General features: G+C 38.8%; 1 protein-coding gene across 1 annotated transcript; it reads left to right on the top strand.

The window, feature by feature from the left end:
• Window positions 1-15079: 15079 nt before the first annotated feature.
• Window positions 15080-16687, top strand: LOC130966357 (uncharacterized). The gene is made up of 2 exons (XM_057891148.1): window positions 15080-15805; window positions 16310-16687. The coding sequence occupies exons 1-2, from the start codon at window positions 15080-15082 to the stop codon at window positions 16685-16687; spliced, it is 1104 nt and encodes a 367-aa protein (XP_057747131.1).
• The last annotated feature ends 6796 nt before the right edge of the window (window positions 16688-23483 follow it).

The following is a 23483-nucleotide window of genomic DNA, read 5'->3' as shown; positions in this document are numbered from 1 at the left end:
AGAGTCCACTGTCAAGCTACTGACATTAAAGAAACGCTTGTTGGGAGGCAACCCAATGTTATATTTATCTATTTCCCTCTGTTATTTTATGTTTTTTGTAGGTTGATGATCATGTGAAGTCATAAAATCAATAAAAAAAGCAAAAACAGAATGAAAAACAGAAAGAAAAATAGCACACCCTGGAGGAAAACCTTGCTGGCGTTTAAACGCCAGTATGGGCAGCAAATGGGCGTTTAACGCCCAGTCTGGCACCATTCTGGGCGTTTAACGCCAGAAAGGGGCACCAGACTGGTGTTTAACGCCAGGAATGGGCATCAAGCTGGCGTTAAACGCCAGAAATGGGCGCCAGCCCGGCGTTTAACGCCAGGATTGGCAGAAAGAGCAATTTTGCTCGCCACTTGGTGTAGGGATGAATTATCCTTGACACTTCAGGATCTGTGGACCCCACAGGATCCCCACCTACCCTACCACTCTATCTCTTCTTCACCCATTCACCAATCACCTCAACACCTCTTCCCCAAAAACCACTCACCTATCAAATCATACCATTCTCTTCACCACTCACATCCATCCTTCATAAAACCCCACCTACCTTACCATTCAAATTCAAACCACTTTCCCTCCCAAACCCACCCATACATGACCGAACCCTACCCCTCTCTCCACCCCTATATAAACCCATCTTCACCCCTTCATTTCCACACAACCTCAACACTACTTCTTCCCCCTTAGCCAAAACACAAAGCCCACTCCATCTCCTCTATTTCTTCTTCTTCTACTCTCTTCTTTCTTCTTTTGCTCGAGGACGAGCAAACCTTCTAAGTCTGGTGTGGTAAAAGCATTGCTTTTTGTTTTTCCATAACCATTTATGGCACCTAAGGCCGGAGAAACCTCTAGAAAGAGGAAAGGGAAGGCAAAAGCTTCCACCTCTGAGTCATGGGAGATGGAGAGATTCATCTCACGGGTGCATCAAGACCACTTCTATGAAGTTGTGGCCATGAAGAAGGTGATCCCCGAGGTCCCTTTCAAACTCAAAAAGAGTGAATATTCGGAGATCCGACATGAGATTCAAAGAAGAGGTTGGGAAGTTCTTACCAACCCCATTCAACAAGTCAGAATCTTAATGGTTCAATAGTTCTATGCCAATGCATGGATCACCAAGAACCATGATCAAAGTGTGAACCCGGACCCAAAGAATTGGCTTACAATGGTTTGGGGGAAATGCTTAGATTATAGTCCGAAAAATGTAAGGTTGGCATTCAACTTGCCCATGATGCAAGGAGATGAACACCCTTACACTAGAAGGGTCAACTTTGATCAAAGGTTGGACCAAGTCCTCATAGACATTTGTGAAGAGGGCGCTCAATGGAAGAGAGATTCAAGAGGGAAGCCAGTTCAACTGAGAAGGCATGACCTCAAGCCCGTGGCTAGGGGATGGTTGGAGTTTATCCAACGCTCAATCATTTTCACTAGCAACCAGTCCAAAGTTACTATAGACCGGGCTATCATGATTCATAGCATCATGATTGGAGAGAAAGTAGAAGTTCATGAGGTTATAGCCCAAGAACTTTATAAGGTGGCGGACAAGTCCTTTACCTTGGCAAGGTTAGCCTTTCCTCATCTCATTTGTCACCTCTGTTATTCAGTTGGAATTGACATAGAGGGAGACATCCTTATTGATGAGGACAAGCCCATCACTAAGAAAAGGATGGAGCAAACAAGAGATCCCACTCATCATGAAATCCCTAAGATGCCTCAAGGGATGCACTTTCATCCACAAAACTATTGGGAGCAAATCAACACCTCCCTAGGATAATTGAGTTCCAACATGGGACAACTAAGGGTGGAGCACCAAGAACATTCCATCCTCCTCCATGAAATTAGAGAAGATCAAAGAATCATGAGAGATGAGCAACAAAGTCAAGGAAGAGACATTGAGGAGCTCAAGCACTCCATAAGATCTTCAAGAGGAAGAACAAGCCGCCATCACTAAGGTGGACCCGTTCTTTAATCTCCTTTTTCTTTATTTTCCTGTTTTTCGAATTTTCATGCGTATGTTTATCTATGTTTGTGTCTTATGATCATTAGTGTCTTAGTGTCTATGCCTTAAAGTTATGAATGTCCATTGAATCCATCACCTTTCTTAAATGAAAAATGTTCTTAATTGAAAAAGAGAAGAATTGCATGAATTTTGAATTTTATAACAAATTAATTATTTTGATGTGGTGGCAATACTTTGACTTCTGAATGTATGCTTGAACAGTGCATATGTCTTTTGAAATTGTTGTTCATGAATGTTGGCTCTTGAAAGAATGATGAAAAAAGGAGACATGTTACTGAGGATCTGAAAAATCATAAAAATGATTCTTGAAGCAAAAAATAGCAGTGAATACAAAAAAAACGAAAAAAAAAGGGGAAAAAGAAAAAGAAAAAAATAATGATGTCGTGATCCAAGGCAAAAAGAGTGTGCTTAAGAACCTTGGACACCTCTAATTGGGGACTCTAGCAAAGCTGAGTCACAATTTGAAAAGGTTCACCCAATTATGTGTCTGTGGCATGTATGTATCCGGTGGTAATACTGGAAGATAGAGTGCTTTGGGCCACGGCCAAAACTCATAAAGTAGCTGTGTTCATGAATCATCAAACTTAACTAGGAGAATCAATAACATTATCTGGATTCTGAGTTCCTATAGAAGCCAATCATTCTGAATTTCAAAGGATAAAGTGAGATGCCAAAACTGTTTAGAGGCAAAAAGCTGAAAGCCCCGCTCATCTAATTAATACTGATCTTTATAGATGTTTTTGGAATTTATTGCATATTCTCTTCTTTTTATCTTATTTGATTTTCAGTTGCTTGGGGACAAGCAACAATTTAAGTTTGGTGTTGTGATGAGCGGATAATTTATACGCTTTTTGGCATTGTTTTTAGTATGTTTTTAGTATGTTTTTGTTAGTTTTTATTATATTTTTATTAGTTTTTAGTTAAAATTCACTTTTCTGGACTTTACTATGAGTTTGTGTGTCTTTCTGTGATTTCATGTATTTTCTGGCTGAAATTGAGGGACCTGAGCAAAAATCTGATTCAGAGGCTGAAAAGGACTGCAGATGCTGTTGGATTCTGACCTCCCTGCACTCGAAGTGGATTTTCTGGAGCTATAGAAGCCAATTGGCGCGTTCTCAATTGCGTTGGAAAGTAGACATTCTGGGCTTTCCAGCAATGTATAATAGTTCATACTTTGCCCAAGATTTGATGGCCCAAACAGGCGTTCCAAATCAGCTCAAGAATTTTGGCGTTTAACGCCTGAACTGGCACAAGAATGGGAGTTAAACGCCCAAACTGGCACAAAAGCTGGCGTTTAACTCCAAGAAAAGTGTCTACACATGAAAGCTTCAATGCTCAGCCCAAGCACGCACCAAGTGGGCCCGAAAGTGGATTTTTATGTCATTTACTCATCTTTGTAAACCCTAAGCTACTAGTTCTCTACATATAGGACCTTTTACTATTGTATTCTCATCTTGGTAGCTATCTTGGAGAGTTTTATGCTATCTTAGATCACGTTTTTGGGGCTGGCCTCATGGCCATGCCTAGACCTTGTTCTTTTGTATTTCCAACATGATCGAGAACCGACAGATGATTAGCCGTGCCGTGACAGAGCATTTGGACCTTTTTCACCGAGAGGATGGGATGTAGCCATTGACGACGGTGATACCCTACATACAGCTTGCCATAAAAAGGAGTGACCAAGATTGGATAAAAGCAGTAGGAAAGTAGAGATTCTGAAGGAATACAACACCTCCATACACTTGTCTGAAATTTCCACCATTGAATTACATGAGTAACTCTATCTTTATTTTATGTTTATTATTTATTATTATTATTCAAAAATCCATAACCATCTATTATCCGCCTGACTGAGATTTACAAGGTGACCATAGCTTGCTTCATACCAACAATCTCCGTGGGATCGACCTTTACTCACGTAAGGTATTACTTGGACGACCCAGTGCACTTGCTGGTTAGTTGTGCGGAGTTGTGACTAAGTGTGATTCACGTTTGAGAACGCTACCAAGTTTTTGGCCCCAATGTTGATGATCACAATTTCGTGCACCAAGTTTTTGGCGCCGTTGCCGGGGATTGTTCGAGTATGGACAATTGACGGTTCATCTTGTTGCTCAGATCAGGTAATTTTCTTTTTGTTTTAATTTCAAAAATTTTTCAAAAAAATCTTTCAAAAAGTTTTTCCCTTTTTCGTTTTCCTAAAGAATATTTTCGAAAAAATAAATAAAAATACAAAAAAATCATAAAATCATAAAAATCAAAAATATTTTGTGTTTCTTGTTTGAGTTTTGAGTCAATTTTTAAGTTTGGTGTCAATTGCATGTTTTAAAAAAATCTCTTGCATTTTTCGAAAATTCATGCATTCATGGTGTTCTTCATGATCTTCAAGTTGTTCTTGGTAAGTCTTCTTGTTTGATCTTGATGTTTTCTTGTTTTATATTTTTTGTTGTTTGTCATATGCATTTTTCGTTTGTTAGAGTCCAAGCATTAAAGAATTCTAAGTTTGGTGTCTTGCATGTTTTCTTTGCATCAAAAATTTTTCAAAAATATGTTCTTAATGTTCATCATGATCTTCAAAGTGTTCTTGATGTTCATCTTGACATTCATAGTGTTCTTGCATGCATCATGAGTTTTGATTCATAATTTTCATGTTGTGAGTCATTTTTGTTGTTTTTCTCTCTCATCATTAAAAATTCAAGAAAATAAAAAAATATCTTTTCCTTAATTTTCTCATAATTTTCGAAAATTTGAGTTGACTTAGTCAAAAATTTTTAAAAATTAGTTGTTTCTTACAAGTCAAGTCAAATTTTCAATTTTAAAAATCCTATCTTTTCAAAACTTTTTCAAAAATCAAATCTTTTTCATTTTTATCTTATTAATTTTGAAAATTTTAAAATTATTTTCAAAATCTTTTTCTTAATTTTATTTCAAATTTTCGAAATTACACTAACAATTAATGTGATTGATTCAAAAATTTGAAGTTTGTTACTTTCTTGTTAAGAAAGTTTCAATCTTTAAATTCTAGAATCATATCTTTTAGTTTCTTGTTAGTTAAGTAATTAATTTTAATTTTAAAAATTTAATCTTTTTTAAAATATCTTTTTCTTAAAAATCATATCTTTTTAATCATATCTTTTATCTTATCTTTTATATCATATCTTTTTCAAAATTTTATCTTTTTTTCAAAAATTTGATTTTAAAATATCTTATCTAACTTCTTATCTTCTTATCTTTTCAAATTTGATTTTAATATCTTTTTCAACTAACTAATTAACTTTTTGTTTGTTTCTTATCTTTTTCAAAACCACCTAACTACTTTTCCCTCTCTAATTTTCGAAAATATCTAATCCCTTTTTCAAAATTCTTTTTAAATTAACTAATTGTTTTAAATTTTAATTTTAATTCCATCTCACCTTTAATTTTCGAAAATCACTAACTCCTTTTCAAAATTTATTTTCGGAAATTTCTCTCTCTCATCTTATTCTATTCTATTTATTTATTTACTAACACTTCTCTTCACCTCTCTTCATCTCAAATCACTGCCCCTACCTTTACGCTTTGTTCAGACTATTCATTCTTCTTCACTCTTATTCCCTTTCTTCTTCTACTAACAATAAGGAACCTCTTTACTGTGACATAGAGGATTCCTCTTCTTTTTCTGTTCTCTTCTCTTTCATATGAGCAGGAACAAGGAAAAAGACATTCTTGTTGAAGCTGATCCAGAACCTGAAAGGACTCTGAAGAGGAAACTAAGAGAAGCTAAATTACAATAATCCAGAGACAACCTTACTGAAATTTTCGAACAAGAGAAGGAGATGGCAGCCGAACCTAACAACAATAATACAAGGAGGATGCTTGGTGATTACACTACACCTACTTCCAAGTTTGATGGAAGAAGCATCTCAATCCCTAACATTAGGGCAAACAATTTTGAGCTAAAACCTCAACTAGTTGCTCTAATGCAACAAAACTGCAAGTTTTATGGACTTCGATCAGAAGATCTCTATTAGTTTTTAACTGAGTTCTTGCAGATCTGTGAGACTGTAAAGACGAATGGAGTAGATCCTGAAGTCTACAGGCTCATGCTTTTCCCTTTTGCTGTAAGAGACAGAGTTAGAACATGGTTGGACTCACAACCTAAAGATAGCATGAAGTCCTGGGATAAGCTGGTCACGGCCTTCTTGGATAAATTCTTTCCTCCTCAAAAGCTGAGCAAGCTTAGAGTGGATGTTCAGACCTTCAAGCAAAAAGATGGTGAATCCCTCTATGAAGCTTGGGAAAGATATAAGCAGATGACCAAAAAGTATCCTTCTGACATGTTTTCAGAGTGGACCATATTAGATATATTCTATTATGGTCTATCTGAGTTTTTCAAGATGTCATTGGACCACTCTGCAGGTGGATCCATTCACCTAAAGAAAACGCCTGTAGAAGCTCAGGAACTTATTGACATGGTTGCAAATAACCAATTCATGTATACTTCTGAGAGGAATTCCGTGAATAATGGGACGCCTCAGAGGAAGGGAGTTCTTGAAATTGATGCTCTGAATGCCACATTGGCTCAGAATAAAGTGTTGACTCAGCAAGTCAACATGATTTCTCAAAGTCTGAATGGATGGTAAAATGCATCCAACAGTACTAAAGAGGCATCTTCTGAAGAAGAAGCTTATGATCCTGAAAACCTTGCAATGGCAGAGGTAAATTACATGGGTGAACCTTATGGAAACACCTATAATTCATCATGGAGAAATCATCAGAATTTCTCATGGAATGATCAACAAAAGCCTCAACAAGGCTTTAATAATGGTGGAAGAAATAGGCTCAGCAATATCAAGCCTTATCCATCATCTTCCCAGCAACAGACAGAGAATTATGAACAGAATACCTCTAACTTAGCAAACTTAGTCTCTGATATATCTAAGGCCACTTTAAGTTTCATGAATAAAACAAGGTCCTCCATCAGAAATCTGGAGGCACAAGTGGGCCAGCTGAGTAAGAAAATCACTTAAACCCCTCCTAGTACTCTCCCAAGCAATACTGGAAAAAATCCAAAAAGAGAGTGCAAGGCCATTGATATAATCAATATGGCTGAATGCAAGGAGGAGGGAGAGGACGCGAATCCCAATGAGGAAGATCTCATGGACGTCTCTCAAGCAGGAAGGAGTTCCTTATTGAGGATCCAAAGGAATCTGAGGCTCATATAGAGACCATAGAGATTCTATTAAATCTCCTTCTGCCATTCATGAGCTCTGAAGATTATTCTTCCTCTGAAATTCTTAATACCCTGTACCATAGGCACCATGACCTTTGAAAAAGCTCTGTGTGACCTAAGGTCAGGCATAAATCTTATGCCACTCTCTGTAATGGAGAAGCTGGGGATCATTGAGGTACAACCTGCCTTATTCTCATTACAGTTGGCAGACAAGTCAGTAAGACAAGCTTATGGATTAGTAGTGGACGTGTTGGTAAAGGTTAAAGGCCTTTACATTCCTGCTGATTTCATAATCTTAGACACTAGGAAGGAGGAGGATGAATGCATCATCCTTGGAAGACCTTTCCTAGCCACAGCAGAAGCTGTGATAGATGTTAACAGAGGAGAATTAGTCCTTCAATTGAATGGGGACTACCTTGTGTTTAAGGCATACGGCTATTCTTCTGTAACAAGGGAGAGTAAGCATGCAGAGCTTCTCTCAATACAGAGTCAAACAGAGGCCCCACAATTAAACTCTAAGTTTGGGGTTGGGAGGCCACAACCAAACTCTAAGTTCGGTGTTGAATCCTCACAACCAAACTCTAAGTTTGGTGTTGGGACTATACAACATTGACCTGATCACCTGTGAGGCTCCATGAGAGCCCACTGTCAAGCTATTGACATTAAAGAAGCGCTTATTGGGAGGCAACCCAATTTTTATTTATCTAATTTTATTTTTTATCTTATTGTTCTTTTATGTTTTATTAGGTTCATGATCATGTGGAGTCACGAAAAAAATATTAAAATTAAAAATAGAATCAAAAATAGCAGAAGAAAAATACACCCTGGAGGAAGGAGTTACTGGCGTTTAAACGCAAGTAAGGAGCATCTGGCTGGCGTTCAACACCAGAACAGAGCATGGATCTGGCGTTAAACGCCAGAAACAAGCAACACCCTGGCATTCAAATGCCAGGAATGCACTTTGAGGAAAACTGGCGTTGAACGCCAGAAACAAGCATGGAACTGGTGTTCAATGCCAGAAACATGCTTCACATGGGCGTTGAACGCCCAGAACATGCATCACTTCGGCGTTTGAACGCCAGAATTGCATGCAAAGGCATTTTACATGCCTAATTGGTGCAGGGATGTAAATCCTTGACACCTCAGGATCCCCACCTACCATATTCTCCCCTCTTCTCAACATTCATCCTCTCTTTCCAATAAACACTCTTCTCTCTTCTTCACCAATCACCTCAATCTCTCTTCCCTATCACCTCTTCACCACTCACATCCATCCATCCTTCCCACCCAAACCCACCCTACATGGCTGAAACATAAACATCTCTCCCTCTCCTCCATATCTTCTTCTTCTTCTTCTCTTCTTTCTTCTTTTGCTCGAGGGCGAGCAACATTCTAAGTTTGGTGTGGTAAAAGCATAGTTTTTTTATTTTTCCATAACCATTGATGGCACCTAAGGCCAGAGAAATCTCAAAAAAAAAAAGAAAAAAAAGAGAAAAGGGAAGACAAAAGCTTCCACCTCTGAGTCATAGGAGATGGAGAGATTCATCTCAAGGGTCCATAGCTTAGTAGTAGAGCATTTGACTGCAAATCAAGAGAGCCCTGAGATACCTCAGGGGATACATTTTCCTCCACACAATTATTGGGACAACTAAGGATAGGAGCATCAAAATCACTAGGGATCAAGCAACAAAGGCAAGGAAGAGACATAAAAGAGCTCAAGGACATCATTAGTTCTTCAAGAAGATGACGCCACCATCACTAAGGTGGACTCATTCCTTGTTCTTATTTTTTCTGTTTTTCGTTTTCTATGCTATATGTATGTTTATGTTTTGTGTCTCTACTTCATGATAATTAGTATGTAGTTACTATGTCTTAAGGCTATGAATAATTCCATAAATCCTTCACCTCACTTAAATGAAAAATGTTTCTAATTCAAAAGAACAAGAAGTACATGAATTTCGAAATTATCTTTGAGTTTAGTTTAATTATATTGATGTGGTGACAATACTTTTGTTTTCTGAATGAATGCTTGAACAGTGCATAATTTTGATCTTGTAGTTTATGAATGTTAAAATTGTTGGCTCTTGAAAGAATGATGAACAAAGAGAAATGTTATTGATGATCTGAAAAATCATAAAATTGATTCTTGAAGCAAGAAAAAGTAGTGAATAGCAAAAGCTTGCGAAAAAAAATTAGAAAGAAAAAAAAGTAAGCAGAAAAAGCCAATAGCCCTTAAAACCAAAAGGCAAGGGTAAAAAGGATCCAAGGCTTTGAGCATCAATGGATAGGAGGGCCCAAGGAAATAAAATCCAGGCCTAAGCGGCTAAATCAAGCTGTCCCTAACCACGTGCTTGTGGCATGCAGGTCCAAGTGAAAAGCTTAAGACTGAGTGGTTAAAGTCGTGATCCAAAGCAAAAAGAGTGTGCTTAAGAACTCTGGACACCTCTAACTGGGGACTCTAGCAAAGATGTGTCACAATCTGAAAAGGTTCACCCAGTCACATGTCTGTGGCATTTATGTATCCGGTGGTAATACTGGAAAACAAAATGCTTAGGGCCACGGCCAAGACTCATAAAAGTAGCTGTGTTCAAGAATCAACAAACTTAACTAGGAGAATCAATAACACTATCTGAAATTCTAAGTTCCTATAGAAGCCAATCATTCTAAACTTCAAAAGAAAAAGTGAGATGCCAAAACTGTTCAGAAGCAAAAAGCTACAAGTCCCGCTCATCTAATTAGAATTAATATTCATTGATATTTTGGGATTTATAGTATATTCTCTTCTTTTTATCCTAATTGATCTTCAGTTGCTTCGGGACAAGCAACAATTTAAGTTTGGTGTTGTGATGAGCGGATAATTTATACTCTTTTTGGCATTGTTTTTAGGTAGTTTTAAGTATGATATAGTTACCTTTAGGGATATTTTCATTAGTTTTTATGCTAAATTCACATTTCTGGACTTTACTATGAGTTTGTGTGTTTTTCTGTGATTTCAGGTATTTTCTGGCTGAAATTGAGGGACCTGAGCAAAACTCTGATAGGAGGCTGACAAAGGACTGCTGATGCTGTTGGAATCTAACCTCCCTGCACTCGAAATGGAGTCACAAAACTCCAAATGGTGCGCTCTCAACGGTGTTGGAAAGTAGACATCCAGAGCTTTCCCGCAATATATAATAGTCCATACTTTATTCGTAATTAGACGACGTAAACTGGCGCTCAACACCAGCTCTATGCTGCATTCTGGAGTCAAACGCCAAAAACACGTCACGAACCAGAGTTGAACGCCAAAAACACGTTACAACTTGGCGTTCAACTCCAAGATAAGCCTTAGCTTGTGTAACGATCAAGCTCAGCCCAAACATACACCAAGTGGGCCCCGGAAGTGGATTTATGCATCAATTACTTACTTTTGTAAACCCTAGTAGCTAGTTTAGTATAAATAGAACTTTTTACCTTTGTATTAGACATCCTGGATCCTAAATTGTATTTTTGATCCGGTGATCACGTTTTGGGGGCTGGCCTCTCGGCCATGCCTGGACCTTCATCACTTATGTATTTTCAATGGTGGAGTTTCTACACACCATAGATTAAGGGTGTGGAGCTCTGCTGTACCTCAAGTTTCAATGCAATTACTACTATTTTCTATTCAATTCAGCTATTCCTGTTCTAAGATATTCGTTGCACTTCAACATGATGAATGTGATGATCTGTGACACTCATCATCATTCTCACCTATGAATGCATGACTGACAACCACTTCCGTTCTACCTCAGACCGGGTGCATATCTCTTGGATTCCTTAATTAGAATCTTCGTGGTATAAGCTAGATTGATGGCGGCATTCATGAGAATCCGGAAAGTCTAAACCTTGTCTGTGGTATTCCGAGTAGGATTCAGGGATTGAATGACTGTGACGAGCATCAAACTCGCGATTGTTGGGCGTGATGACAAACGCAAAAGAATCAAGGGATTCTATTCCAACATGATCGAGAACCGACAGATGATTAGCTGTGCCGTGACAGAGCATTTGGACCTTTTTCACTGAGAGGATGGGATGTAGCCATTGACAACGGTGATGCCCTACATACAACTTGCCATAAAAAGGAGTGACAAAGATTGGATAAAAGCAGTAGGAAAGTAGAGATTCAGAAGGAACACAGCACCTCCACACACTTGTCTGAAATTCCCACCATTGAATTACATGAGTAACTCTATCTTTATTTTATGTTTATTATTTATTATTATTCAAAAATCCATAACCATCTATTATTCGCCTGACTGAGATTTACAAGGTGACCATAGCTTACTTTATACCAACAATCTCCGTGGGATCGACCCTTACTCACGTAAGGTATTACTTGGACGACCCATTGCACTTGCTGGTTAGTTGTGCGGAGTTGTGACTAAGTGTGATTCACGTTTGAGAGCGCTACCAAGTTTTTGGCGCCAATGTTGATGATCACAATTTCGTGCACCATGTGGCTAGGAAGGGTCTTCCAAGGATGATGTATTCATCCTCAACCTTCCCAGTGTCAAGGATTATGAAACCAGTAGGGATGTAAAGGCCTTTAACCTTCACTAACACGTCCTCTACCAATCCATAAGCTTGTTTATTGACTTGTTTGCCATCTCCAATGAGATTCTTGCAGCTTGTACCTCAAAGATCCCTAGTTTCTCCATTACAGAGTGTGGCATGTGATGACAAGTCATCTTAGCCTAGTTTTACTAGCCTTTTTCTTTACTTTTATTTAGTTTTATGCACTTTCTTAAGCCACAAGTAAGTCTTTTGGGTTGAATTTCATATCATCTTTGCCTCAGTCAATCATGTATAAAATGATGCATTTTTCATGAGGTTTTGTGCTATATTTGTCATATATTTTGGAAGAGAAACAATCTCATGATTTGAAGCACAACTTTGATGTTTTTGATTGATTGATGACAGGTGAAGCAAGGCTTGGAAGAAGGTTACAAAAAGTTGAAGAACACCCTGGAGAGGAGCCCACGTTTGAACCAACGTTTGACCTCAAACTTTGAGGCAAACGTTGGCTGAAGAAGAAGCTCCAGGGGAGGCCAACGTTGGAGCCAACGTTTGACCTCAAACTTTGAGGCAAACGTTGGCTGAAGAAGAAGCTCCAGGGAAGGGCAACGTTTGCGCCAACGTTTGACCTCAAACGTTGAGGCAAACGTTGGCGCCACAAGGAAGAAAGATGGCAACGTTGGAGCCAACGTTTGACCTCAAACGTTGAGGCAAACATTGGCGCCACAGAGAAGAAAATTGGCACTTCTAGAGGGTGAAGTTTGCGCCAACATTTGACCTCAAACGTTGAGGCAAACGTTGGCACCTAAGAGGAGGCAGAGCAAGCTTTTGGAAGCAACGTTTAAGCCAATGTTTGACCTCAAACATTGGGTCAAATGTTGGCTACATTTTGGCAAGAAGGAGCATGGAAGAACACCCCTGATTGATGAGCTAATTGAGCCACGTTTGCGCCAACGTTTGACCTCAAACGTTGGGCTAAACGTTGGCTAAAAAGAATGCATGGGGGATCCACGTTTGAGCTCACGTTTGACCTCAAACGTTGAGCCAAACGTGGATGACAGCAACAAATGGTTCTGCATCATGGTTCACACGGCAACGTTTGAGGTAACGTTTGACCTCAAACGTTGCCTCAAACGTGAAAGTCACTCAGCCCGGTTCACAAGTGGATTTCTTCCCAACACCAAGAGCAAGCAACAGAGGCCTAATTCAACCCAATTCCATCAAGGCCAAGGCCCAATTGAAGGCTCTAGGATCATGTAAAGAAAGTGTATAAATAGCTTAGGATTTGAAGTTTTAAGGGAGCTTTCCTTTTGAGTTTTCATTGAGAGTTTTCGGAGAGCTTACTTTGCATTTGAGAGAGTTTCTGGGAGGAGAATTGAATTCTCTTCCTTTGGGTTTTCTTATTTACTTTCCTGCAAAGCTTTATCTGAGTCTTGGGTGTGGAGAATTGAGGAAATTCTGTCTCAATCTCACCTTAAGATCTCTTGTTTACTTTTATTCACCATTGAATTTGAATTTCTCTTTACTGCTTCATTTTCTTTCTACTGCTTGATATTTACATTTCTTGCTATTGAATTTTGGATTTGGATCTAGGAAGGCAGTGAGATCTAGACTTGGCTATCTAGTCTCTTGGGTCCTGAGATCTATTGATTTCTATTTTAATTTCCTTGTTTAATTACCACACCAAGCTTATTTTCCTTTTGATCTGAAATCTGGTTTAATTGAATCCATCATCTACCCTTCTGATTGTTTAATTTTACCTTCTTTCTTTAATTCCTGCAGATCCAATTCCCATTCCTCCTTTATAATTCAAGTCATTTACATTTCTTGCACTTTAAGTTTCTGCAATTTATATTACTTGCACTTTAAGATTCAGCTCTTTTTCTTTTTGTTCCCTTTAATTTCCTGCAATTCACCCACTCCCCTTTACATTCTATGCAATTTACATTCTGTCAACACAAATTCACACAATCAACACTTGTTTGCTTGACTAATTCAACCACTAAACTAAAATTGCTCAATCCTTCAATCCCTGTGGGATCGACCTCACTCCAGTGAGTTATTATTACTTGATGCGACCCGGTATACTTGCCGGTGAGTTTTGTGTCGGATCGTTTTCCGCACATCAAGTTTTTGGCGCCGTTGCCGGGGATTGAATAGATTGACAATGATTAAGTGAGGTGGTAGTTTAGATCAAGCACTTTTTCTTTAATTTTGACTAACCCACTAACTGTTTGAATTTTTGCTTAAGCTAACTGAAACTTCATTCTAGCAATAGAGTGAAGTATCACTGGTTGTGAGTTTCTCCTATCTTGTTTGTATGTCAGGTACAGGGAGAGTAATTCCTATTCTATCTGAATCTGATCAGAGGACTCTCAGGAGAATAAGAAGGGCTGAAAGAGGGAAAGGTATTGTTGGAGAGGAAGAATCTGAGGAAGAATACCACGAAATGGAAGGAGATACATCTAATCTCAATCCACCAGGGGGAGCAGCTAACAACAACAACAATAACCCCCCTCAAAGAAGAGTCCTAGCCTCTTACACTTTTGCAAATCCAAGGCACTGTGGGAGTAGCATTCTCACTCCCAATGTCAACGCGAACAACTTTGAGTTGAAGCCACAACTCATTACACTTGTCCAGAACAATTGTTCCTATGGAGGAAGCCCATTGGAAGATCCCAATCAGCATCTATCCACCTTCTTAAGGATTTGTGACACTGTCAAATCCAATGGTGTGAATCCTGAGACATACAAGCTCTTGTTATTCCCATTTTCATAGGGATAAGGCTGCACAATGGCTTGAAACTTTTCCCAAGGGAAGCATCACTAGTTGGGACGATTTGGTGACTAAATTCTTAGCCAAATTCTACCCACCCCAAAGGATCGTTAGATTGAAAACTGAGGTGCAGACATTCACCCAATTAGATGCCGAATCCTTGTATGAAGCATGGGAGAGATACAAAGCTCTAATCAGAAAGTGTCCCCCAGAAATGTTCAATGAATGGGATGTGCTGCAGAATTTCTATGAAGGCTTGACGTTGAAATCTCAAGAGGCATTAGATCACTCTGTTGGAGGTTCATTACAACTGATGAAAACTGCTGAAGAAGCCCAGAATCTTGTGGACATGGTGGCCAACAATCAATACTTCTTTGCTCATCAAAGAACCCGCCAACCATCACAGAGAAAGGGGGTATTAGAACTAGAAGGAGTGGATTCCATTTTGGCCCAAAACAAGATGATGCAACAACAAATTCAACAACAGTTTGAACAAATGGCCAAAAGAATTGACAGCCTTCAAGTAGCAGCTGTGAACACAAACCAACCATCCAATGTATGGGTGCAGAATGAAGAAAGCCAAGAAGAGCAACAACAGGAGCAAGTGCAATACATGCATAACCAAAATTCTGGTCAGAATGACGTTTATGGCGAGACTTATAACCCCTCCTGGAAGAACCACCCTAACCTTAGATGGGGAGATAACCATAACCATAACCAACAGTCATGGCAAAGAAACATAAACCAAAATAACCCGAGGAACAACCAGCAGAACAACAACCAAAATTCATTCAGAAAACCACAAAACACTTACCCCAACTTTAACCATTATCCAAACCATAACCAATCCATCAACCAAAATACCTATCATCAACCACCCACACCTCAAAACCAACCACAAACATCTCCAGAATCTCAAAGAATCACTAACCTGGAAACCTTGATAGACAAGTTGTGGAAACATCAAGAAATGACGGCCAAGAATCAAGAAGCTTCCATCAAGAACATGGAAAGACAAATAGGCCAGTTCTCTAAACAATTTGCAACAGAGAGGCCATCAAGTTCCCTACCAAGTGACACAATTCCAAATCCTAAGGAAGAGTGTAAGGCAATACAGTTGAGGAGTGGGAGAACATTGGGGAGTAACAATGACACTGCAAAGAAACTAGTGGAGAGCAGCAAAAAGCCAACAGAGGCAGAGGAAGTCAATGATCAAGATATGGTGCCAAACAAGAACACAGAGAACCCCAAAGGAGAAGAAGAGCAGCCAATCAATACACATAAGGAAGAAGAAGAAGTGACTCAAGGACAACAGAAAAAGGAGAAGAACCTCATCTCTTCACTACCATATCCACAGAGGTTCAACAAAGAAACCAAAGATCAACACTTCCGCACATTCCTGGAAACTTTCAAGAAGCTGGAAATCAACATTCCCCTGGCTGAGGCATTAGAACAGATGCCCTTATATGCCAAGTTCTTGAAGGAACTCATCAACAAGAAAAGAAGCTGGCTGGAGAAGGAGACTGTACTTCTCACTGAAGAATGCAGTGCACTCATCAGAAAAGGACTCCCTCCCAAATTGGAAGATCCAGGGAGTTTCTTCTTACCTTGCACCATTGGAAGTCTATTTATCGACAAGGGGATGTGTGATTTAGGAGCAAGCATAAATCTGATTCTATCCTCTTTAGTGAAAAAGCTTGGCATAGAGAAGGTGAAACCAATACAGATGTCGTTAGAATTGGTGGATCAGTCAATAGTACATCCCAGGGGAGTGATTGAAAACCTTCTAGTCAAGGTGGACAAATTCATATATCCTGCGGATTTTGTGGTTTTAAATTCAGATACGGATGAAAGTGACTCCATCATACTTGGGAGACCTTTCTTGGCCACTGCTAGAGCTATCATAGACGTAGAGCAAGGAGAATTGACTCTCAAGATTCATGAGGAAAGCATTATCTTGAAAGTGTTTCCAGAACCACAAATTAGTGAAGAAGGAAGCAAGGTAGTCAGTGACTGTTGTCCAAGGCAAGCAACCAATAACATAGGGAGCAGAAGAATGAGCATGTGCAAAGAGGAGAAGGAATTCAAAAAGGAATCAGGATGATAAACAAAAAGGGAGGTACCACAACCAAAGCTGATATCAAGGAAGAAAGGTTAATAAGAAAAAAGAAAAACAAGAAAAAAGCTCACAAAGGTTGGAAGAATAAAAAAATCCCAACTGAAGGATTCTCCAAGGATGACAAGGTGCAATTAGTATACCAACAGCAAGAAGCACAAGATTACTACACAGTGAACAAAGTGCTTTCTCTTGAGCATGTGGAAATCGAGCACCAAGGGACAAAGAAGAAGCTCACAGTCAGAGGGGACAAGCTGAGGCACTACAGTTATCAACCACCATAAAAGAAGGGTTCAATGTCAAGCTAATGACAGTAAACGAGCGCTCCATGGGAGGCAACCCATGATTTAATTTTCTTGTCTTTTAATATTTTAAGATAAATAATAATTGTTGCACCAATATGAATTCAGACTCTTATGGACAAACTTGACAATTGTTCATGACATTGGAGGGTATATGATCAAATTCTAAGTTTGGTGTACCCATGGGTTACACTAACTAATTTAGAGGAACAAGTCATGAAAGTCAATGGTCCTTTAAGTTTTGAATATCATGGAGGTTTAACAATAATTATAATTGTTAGAGGATAATTTGATAAAGCATTCCTTATGAAAGATTTAACCAAAAACAAAGTAGGAATTTCAAAAGAACAATGGTTTAAAGAAGTAACATCTTGGACCATAGGACCAAACATTAAGTTTGGTGTCACCCGTGGCAATGTATGAAGAGAGCACGGTTGATCTAGCATAAGGAATAATAGTTTGCATTTATTTCTTTTCTTTTTCTCTTTCCCTTATTTAAATATAGTATTCTTGCTGTCTTGTAGTGATGGTTAGGTGGTCAAGAGAATATTCAATGAAAGGGACAAGACAAGGAAGGACATAGCATGAAGACAAAAATGCATCACATGCTTCAAGAGTTGGTTCTGCACACCTTTGGGAAGAGTACGTTGAAAACTCTTGAGGAGGCAAGCTTTGTCCTTATTCAACTTTGCATGCACACCTTAGATTTACAAGATATCCACTTGCATCCTAGCCCTTCATTGTTTAAATAAATGACTACAAAACACCACCTAGCCATGCACATACCCGAAGAAGCTATACACTCCTTGCATTCTAACTATCTAACCTCCATTCCCTTCATCATCACCCATCATATATTTTCAACTTCACAAATCTCTTCTTCCAAAAACATGCCGAAACCTTAACCTCTCTCCACATACAACCATAATCTCAAAAAGACCAAGTATGGCCTCTTCTTCAAGAACCAAACGGAGGAAAGGAAAAGAACCTATGAACGAAGAAAATGTCCCTGAATTTGATCAGTGGAGATTCAAAACATGGTACCATCAAACACAATGGGGATGTATGAGAGATAAAAAGATATATCCAGAAGTTTCACTTCTCTTGGAGGATGACGATTGCCAAGAAATGAATGCCAAGATTAGAAAGAGGAGGTGGGAAGAGCTCATTTCACCAATCACTAGGATCAATGCAAACATTATATGGGAATTCTACACTAACACCCCAAGGATAGAAGTGAATCAAGCTTCAACTTACAAGAGTTATGTACGGGGAACTGAAGTAGATTTTAGCCCAAGCACTATCATGAAAGTGTTGAAACTAAGGGCAACCCATTTTGATGAGCCAGGATACCATCAAAGGCTAAATGAAGAACAAGACTATGATGAGATTGCTAGTGAAATTTGTGTGGTAAACTCGGAGTGGGTAGGAACCACCAAAAACAAGTACAAATATTTGAGAAGAGGAGACCTCACTCCTGAAGCAAAAGGGTGGTATGAGCTATTGAAGAGATCAATCTTGGGCACTGTGAACACTTCTGAGGTCAACAAGAATAGAGCTATCATGTTGTATTGTATAATGATGGGAGGAGAAGTAAAGGTTCATGAAATCATTGCAAAAGACATTCAAAGGATTGCAGAAAAGAATTCGGCCGAAGGTTGGCTATACTACCCAAGTACCATTATGCGTTTGTGCATGAGAGCCAAAGTGCCAATGGAAGATGAAGATCCAACATGGTTGGTCCCGGGCATGCCTATAACCATCGAAAGAATGATGATGGTTACTGAAGCACAGCAGAGCCGAAGGCCACAAAGAAGAAGACAAGGAGATGAACCAATGGAGGAAGAAGAGTCACAAGAAGAGGAAGAAGAACAGCAACACATTCCATCATACAACAATCTGGATATGACTCAGATGCAAGAAGCAATTGGAAGGTTGTCACAACAGTACACAAGAATTCAAGAAAGGCAAGAGGAGTACCATCTACAATACATGAAGCACCACCAAGAGCAAGAGGAATGGCAGCTGAAAATGATGAACCAACAAAGTGAGTTTGAATCAAAATTCTTTGTATGCAAGAGGAGCATGCTTTTCAATCTCACGAATCATTTGGGAAATTGGCACAAATGCAAGCTGAAAATATGAGAGCCTTCAAGGAATTCACAACCCTTCAAGATGCAAGATATGAAGTCCAAGCCGACTACAACATAAATAGCCAAATCAAATTGAATTATATTGGAGAACATCTGCACAACATGGATCCAGCATTTCCAACCTATGATGAATTCTTCAACAAGAAAAGTGAAATAGAAGTAAGCAAAGCCATGAGCCTTGAAGATCGAGTGGAAGAAACAATGAATAAAGCTGGATTCTGGAAGAATCAGCAGACAACAGGCTTGGACACAGAGGGCACCACTCCCCAAGCAAATGCAAGAAGAAAGAAAAAGCATGACAAATGAAAGGTGGATTCACTCCTTGTTCATCACCACAAGAAAAAGCATGCATCCTATCTGTTTAAAGTTCTCTTTGCATCTTGAGTGGTTATTCTAAGTGTTGCTCTATGTTTATCTTTCCTAAAATAAGTGAGCTAGTCTAAGTGTGTGCTTGTATGTTTATTTTCACTTAACTAATGCATGCTTTGTCCCTAAGTCTTTTCAATTCAATAAAAAGAAATGTTTGAAACAGGAAGTAATATGGTTCAGTGTTAGCTAAGAGTCAAATAATAGTAAGTGGAGGTATGTATGTGTGATTATGTGGAATGACTCACTTTTAGTGAATAAAAGGAATAGAATGTTCTCTTTTGAGTAGAAGGTAGCTCACTGTCTATGAATCTCAAGTAAATAAAAAGTCCTTGGCTGAAAAAGAAAAGAAAAATGAAATGAGAAAAGCCAAAAATGGTAGCAACAAGAACAAAAGAAAGAAGAAATAAAGCTAGACACCAATAGCTTGAACCTTAGAATATATGCCTGTGGTGTCTTTGTACTAGGATCTGCTTGGATTATTAAGTTCTTTGGAGTGCATCAACACTTGGTAACTTGGGTTAACTAACCCGGGATTATCAACTGAAAGTCCACTATCAAGAGCAACCTAGCTACAAGACATTTAGTAACCCAAAGAGGTGCTGGGCATCAATGTTCTAAGAAGGCATATGAGCCAAGTGTCCAAAGTGAATAATGTGTCAAGTACAAATAAAGAAAAGAAGCTTGTTACACATGACACTGAATCAAAGCTTATAAAGAAAATTTATTAGCAAACAAGGATAAAAGAATAATGAGAGGTCATAGCAGTGTGTTGCTTGATGCTTAGAGGAAAATTCCTAGACCTATAAGTCAATAAAAAGTGAGTAGTCACATATCTGCATGAAATCCCAAGAGCTACCAATAATACTCTACTAACATGTGCATTCTCTTCTTCTTTCATTCTTTCTGCTCAAAAAATTCTCTTCTTGCTTAGGGACAAGCAAGTTTTAAGTTTGGTGTTGTGATGACAAGTCATCTTAGCCTAGTTTTACTAGTCTTTTTCTTTACTTTTATTTAGTTTTATGCACTTTCTTAAGCCACAAGTAAGTCTTTTGGGTTGAATTTCATATCATCTTTGCCTCAGTCAATCATGTATAAAATGATGCATTTTTCATGAGGTTTTGTGCAATATTTGTCATATATTTTGGAAGAGAAACAATCTCATGATTTGAAGCACAACTTTGATGTTTTTGATTGATTGATGACAGGTGAAGCAAGGCTTGGAAGAAGGTTACAAAAACTTGAAGAACACCCTGGAGAGGAGCCCACGTTTGAGCCAACGTTTGACCTCAAACTTTGAGGCAAACGTTGGCTGAAGAAGAAGCTCCAGGGGAGGCCAACGTTGGAGCCAACGTTTGACCTCAAACTTTGAGGCAAACGTTGGCTGAAGAAGAAGCTCCAGGGAAGGGCAACGTTTGCGCCAACGTTTGACCTCAAACGTTGAGGCAAACGTTGGCGCCACAAGGAAGAAAGATGGCAACGTTGGAGCCAACGTTTGACCTCAAACGTTGAGGCAAACGTTGGCGCCACAGAGAAGAAAATTGGCACTTCTGGAGGGTGAAGTTTGCGCCAACGTTTGACCTCAAACGTTGAGGCAAACGTTGGCACCTAAGAGGAGGCAGAGCAAGCTTTTGGAAGCAACGTTTATGCCAATGTTTGACCTCAAACGTTGGGTCAAACATTGGCTACATTTTGGCAAGAAGGAGCATGGAAGAACACCCCTGATTGATGAGCTAATTGAGCCACGTTTGCGCCAACGTTTGACCTCAAATGTTGGGCCAAACGTTGGCTAAAAAGAATGCATGGGGGATCCACGTTTGAGCTCACGTTTGACCTCAAACGTTGAGCCAAACGTGGATGACAGCAACAAATGGTTCTGCATCATGGTTCACACGGCAACGTTTGAGGTAACGTTTGACCTCAAACGTTGCCTCAAACGTGAAAGTCACTCAGCCCGGTTCACAAGTGGATTTCTTCCCAACACCAAGAGCAAGCAACAGAGGCCTAATTCAACCCAATTCCATCAAGGCGAAGGCCCAATTGAAGGCTCTAGGATCATGTAAAGAAAGTGTATAAATAGCTTAGGATTTGAAGTTTTAAGGGAGCTTTCCTTTTGAGTTTTCATTGAGAGTTTTCGGAGAGCTTACTTTGCATTTGAGAGAGTTTCTGGGAGGATAATTGAATTCTCTTCCTTTGGGTTTTCTTATTTACTTTCCTGCAAAGCTTTATCTGAGTCTTGGGTGTGGAGAATTGAGGAAATTCTGTCTCAATCTCACCTTAAGATCTCTTGTTTACTTTTCTTCACCATTGAATTTGAATTTCTCTTTACTGCTTCATTTTCTTTCTACTGCTTGATATTTACATTTCTTGCTATTGAATTTTGGATTTGGATCTAGGAAGGCAGTGAGATCTAGACTTGGCTATCTAGTCTCTTGGGTCCTAAGATCTATTGATTTCTATTTTAATTTCCTTGTTTAATTACCACACCAAGCTTATTTTCCTTTTGATCTGAAATCTGGTTTAATTGAATCCATCATCTACCCTTCTGATTGTTTAATTTTACCTTCTTTCTTTAATTCCTGCAGATCCAATTCCCATTCCCCCTTTATAATTCAAGTCATTTACATTTCTCGCACTTTAAGTTTCTGCAATTTATATTACTTGCACTTTAAGATTCAGCTCTTTTTCTTTTTGTTCCCTTTAATTTCCTGCAATTCACCCACTCCCCTTTACATTCTATGCAATTTACATTCTGTCAACACAAATTCACACAATCAACACTTGTTTGCTTGACTAATTCAACCACTAAACTAAAATTGCTCAATCCTTCAATCCCTGTGGGATCGACCTCACTCCAGTGAGTTATTATTACTTGATGCGACCCGGTACACTTGCCGGTGAGTTTTGTGTCGGATTGTTTTCCACACATCATGCTGATGTGCGAAAAACGATCTGACACAAAACTCACCGGCAAGTGTACCGGGTCGCATCAAGTAATAATAACTCACATGAGTGAGGTCGATCCCACAGGGATTGAAGGATTGAGCAATTTTAGTTTAGTGGTTGATTTAGTCAAGCGAATCAAGTATTGGTTGAGTGTTTTGTATCCAACAGTAATTAAACAACAGGAAATGTAAAGGGAGAGGGATGAATTGCAGAAATTAAAGAGAATGGAAAGTAAAGGTGCTGAATCTTAAAGAACAAGAAATTAAATGACTGAAACTTAAAGTGCAAGAAATGTAAATTGCAGTAACTTAAAATTCAAGAAATGTAAATTGCTTGAATGGAAAAGGGATTTGAGGACTGGGATTTCAGAATTCAAACAAGGGAAATTAAATTGCAACAATTAACTAAACAAGAGATGAATTGAAATTGACTAGATCTCAAACAGAAATGGAAGTTAAATTGCAGCAGGGGTTCACAGAAGAACCAAAAAGGAAAATGGGATCTCAGGGCTCCAGAGACTAGATAGCAGAGTCTAGATCTCAATTGCCTTCCCAGATCCAAGTTTACAAAGTAATTAACAAGAAATTAAAGAAGAAGCAGTAAAGGAAATGAAATTGAACTCAATTATGCAGAAGAGAAATTAAAGAGATCTTGAATGGAGATTGAGACAGAAATTCCTCAATTCTTCACACCCAAGACTCAAACAAGAAATGTAAAAATGCTCCAACAAGAATGAGGAAGAAGAAAGATCAATTCTTCTCCCCAATTCTCTGAAATATCCGTTCATAGCTCTCAGTCCAGTCTCCAAGAGAAGGTTCAAAAGTCAAAAATAAAAGAAAAGGTTCAAAGCTCAAAAGGAAAAAAGGTCCTAATTACATCAAACTAACTCTTATTTATACACTTTCTATTCTTGGATTTTGGAATTTGGATGGGCTTTTGATTTGGTGAAGAAATGAATTTTATTAGATTTTTAATCCAATTTCAGCCCAAGAAAAGTTGCTTCCAGGAGGCTGCCCT

Source organism: Arachis stenosperma, chromosome 3, assembly GCF_014773155.1.
Source record: "Arachis stenosperma cultivar V10309 chromosome 3, arast.V10309.gnm1.PFL2, whole genome shotgun sequence".
In the NCBI taxonomy this organism is placed as follows: Eukaryota; Viridiplantae; Streptophyta; class Magnoliopsida; order Fabales; family Fabaceae; genus Arachis; species Arachis stenosperma.
The sequence above is the reverse complement of the archived record's forward strand: the minus strand, read 5'-3'. Positions and strand labels throughout refer to the sequence as shown.

Bases quoted from the DNA above. Each gene is read 5' to 3' on its own strand.
- LOC130966357 (XM_057891148.1), top strand. From the start codon at position 15,080: ATGGCCAAAAGAATTGACAGCCTTCAAGTAGCAGCTGTGAACACAAAC. The intron at 15,806-16,309 runs GTGCCAAACAAG...AAACCAATACAG, and splicing joins AAGTCAATGATCAAGATATG to ATGTCGTTAGAATTGGTGGA.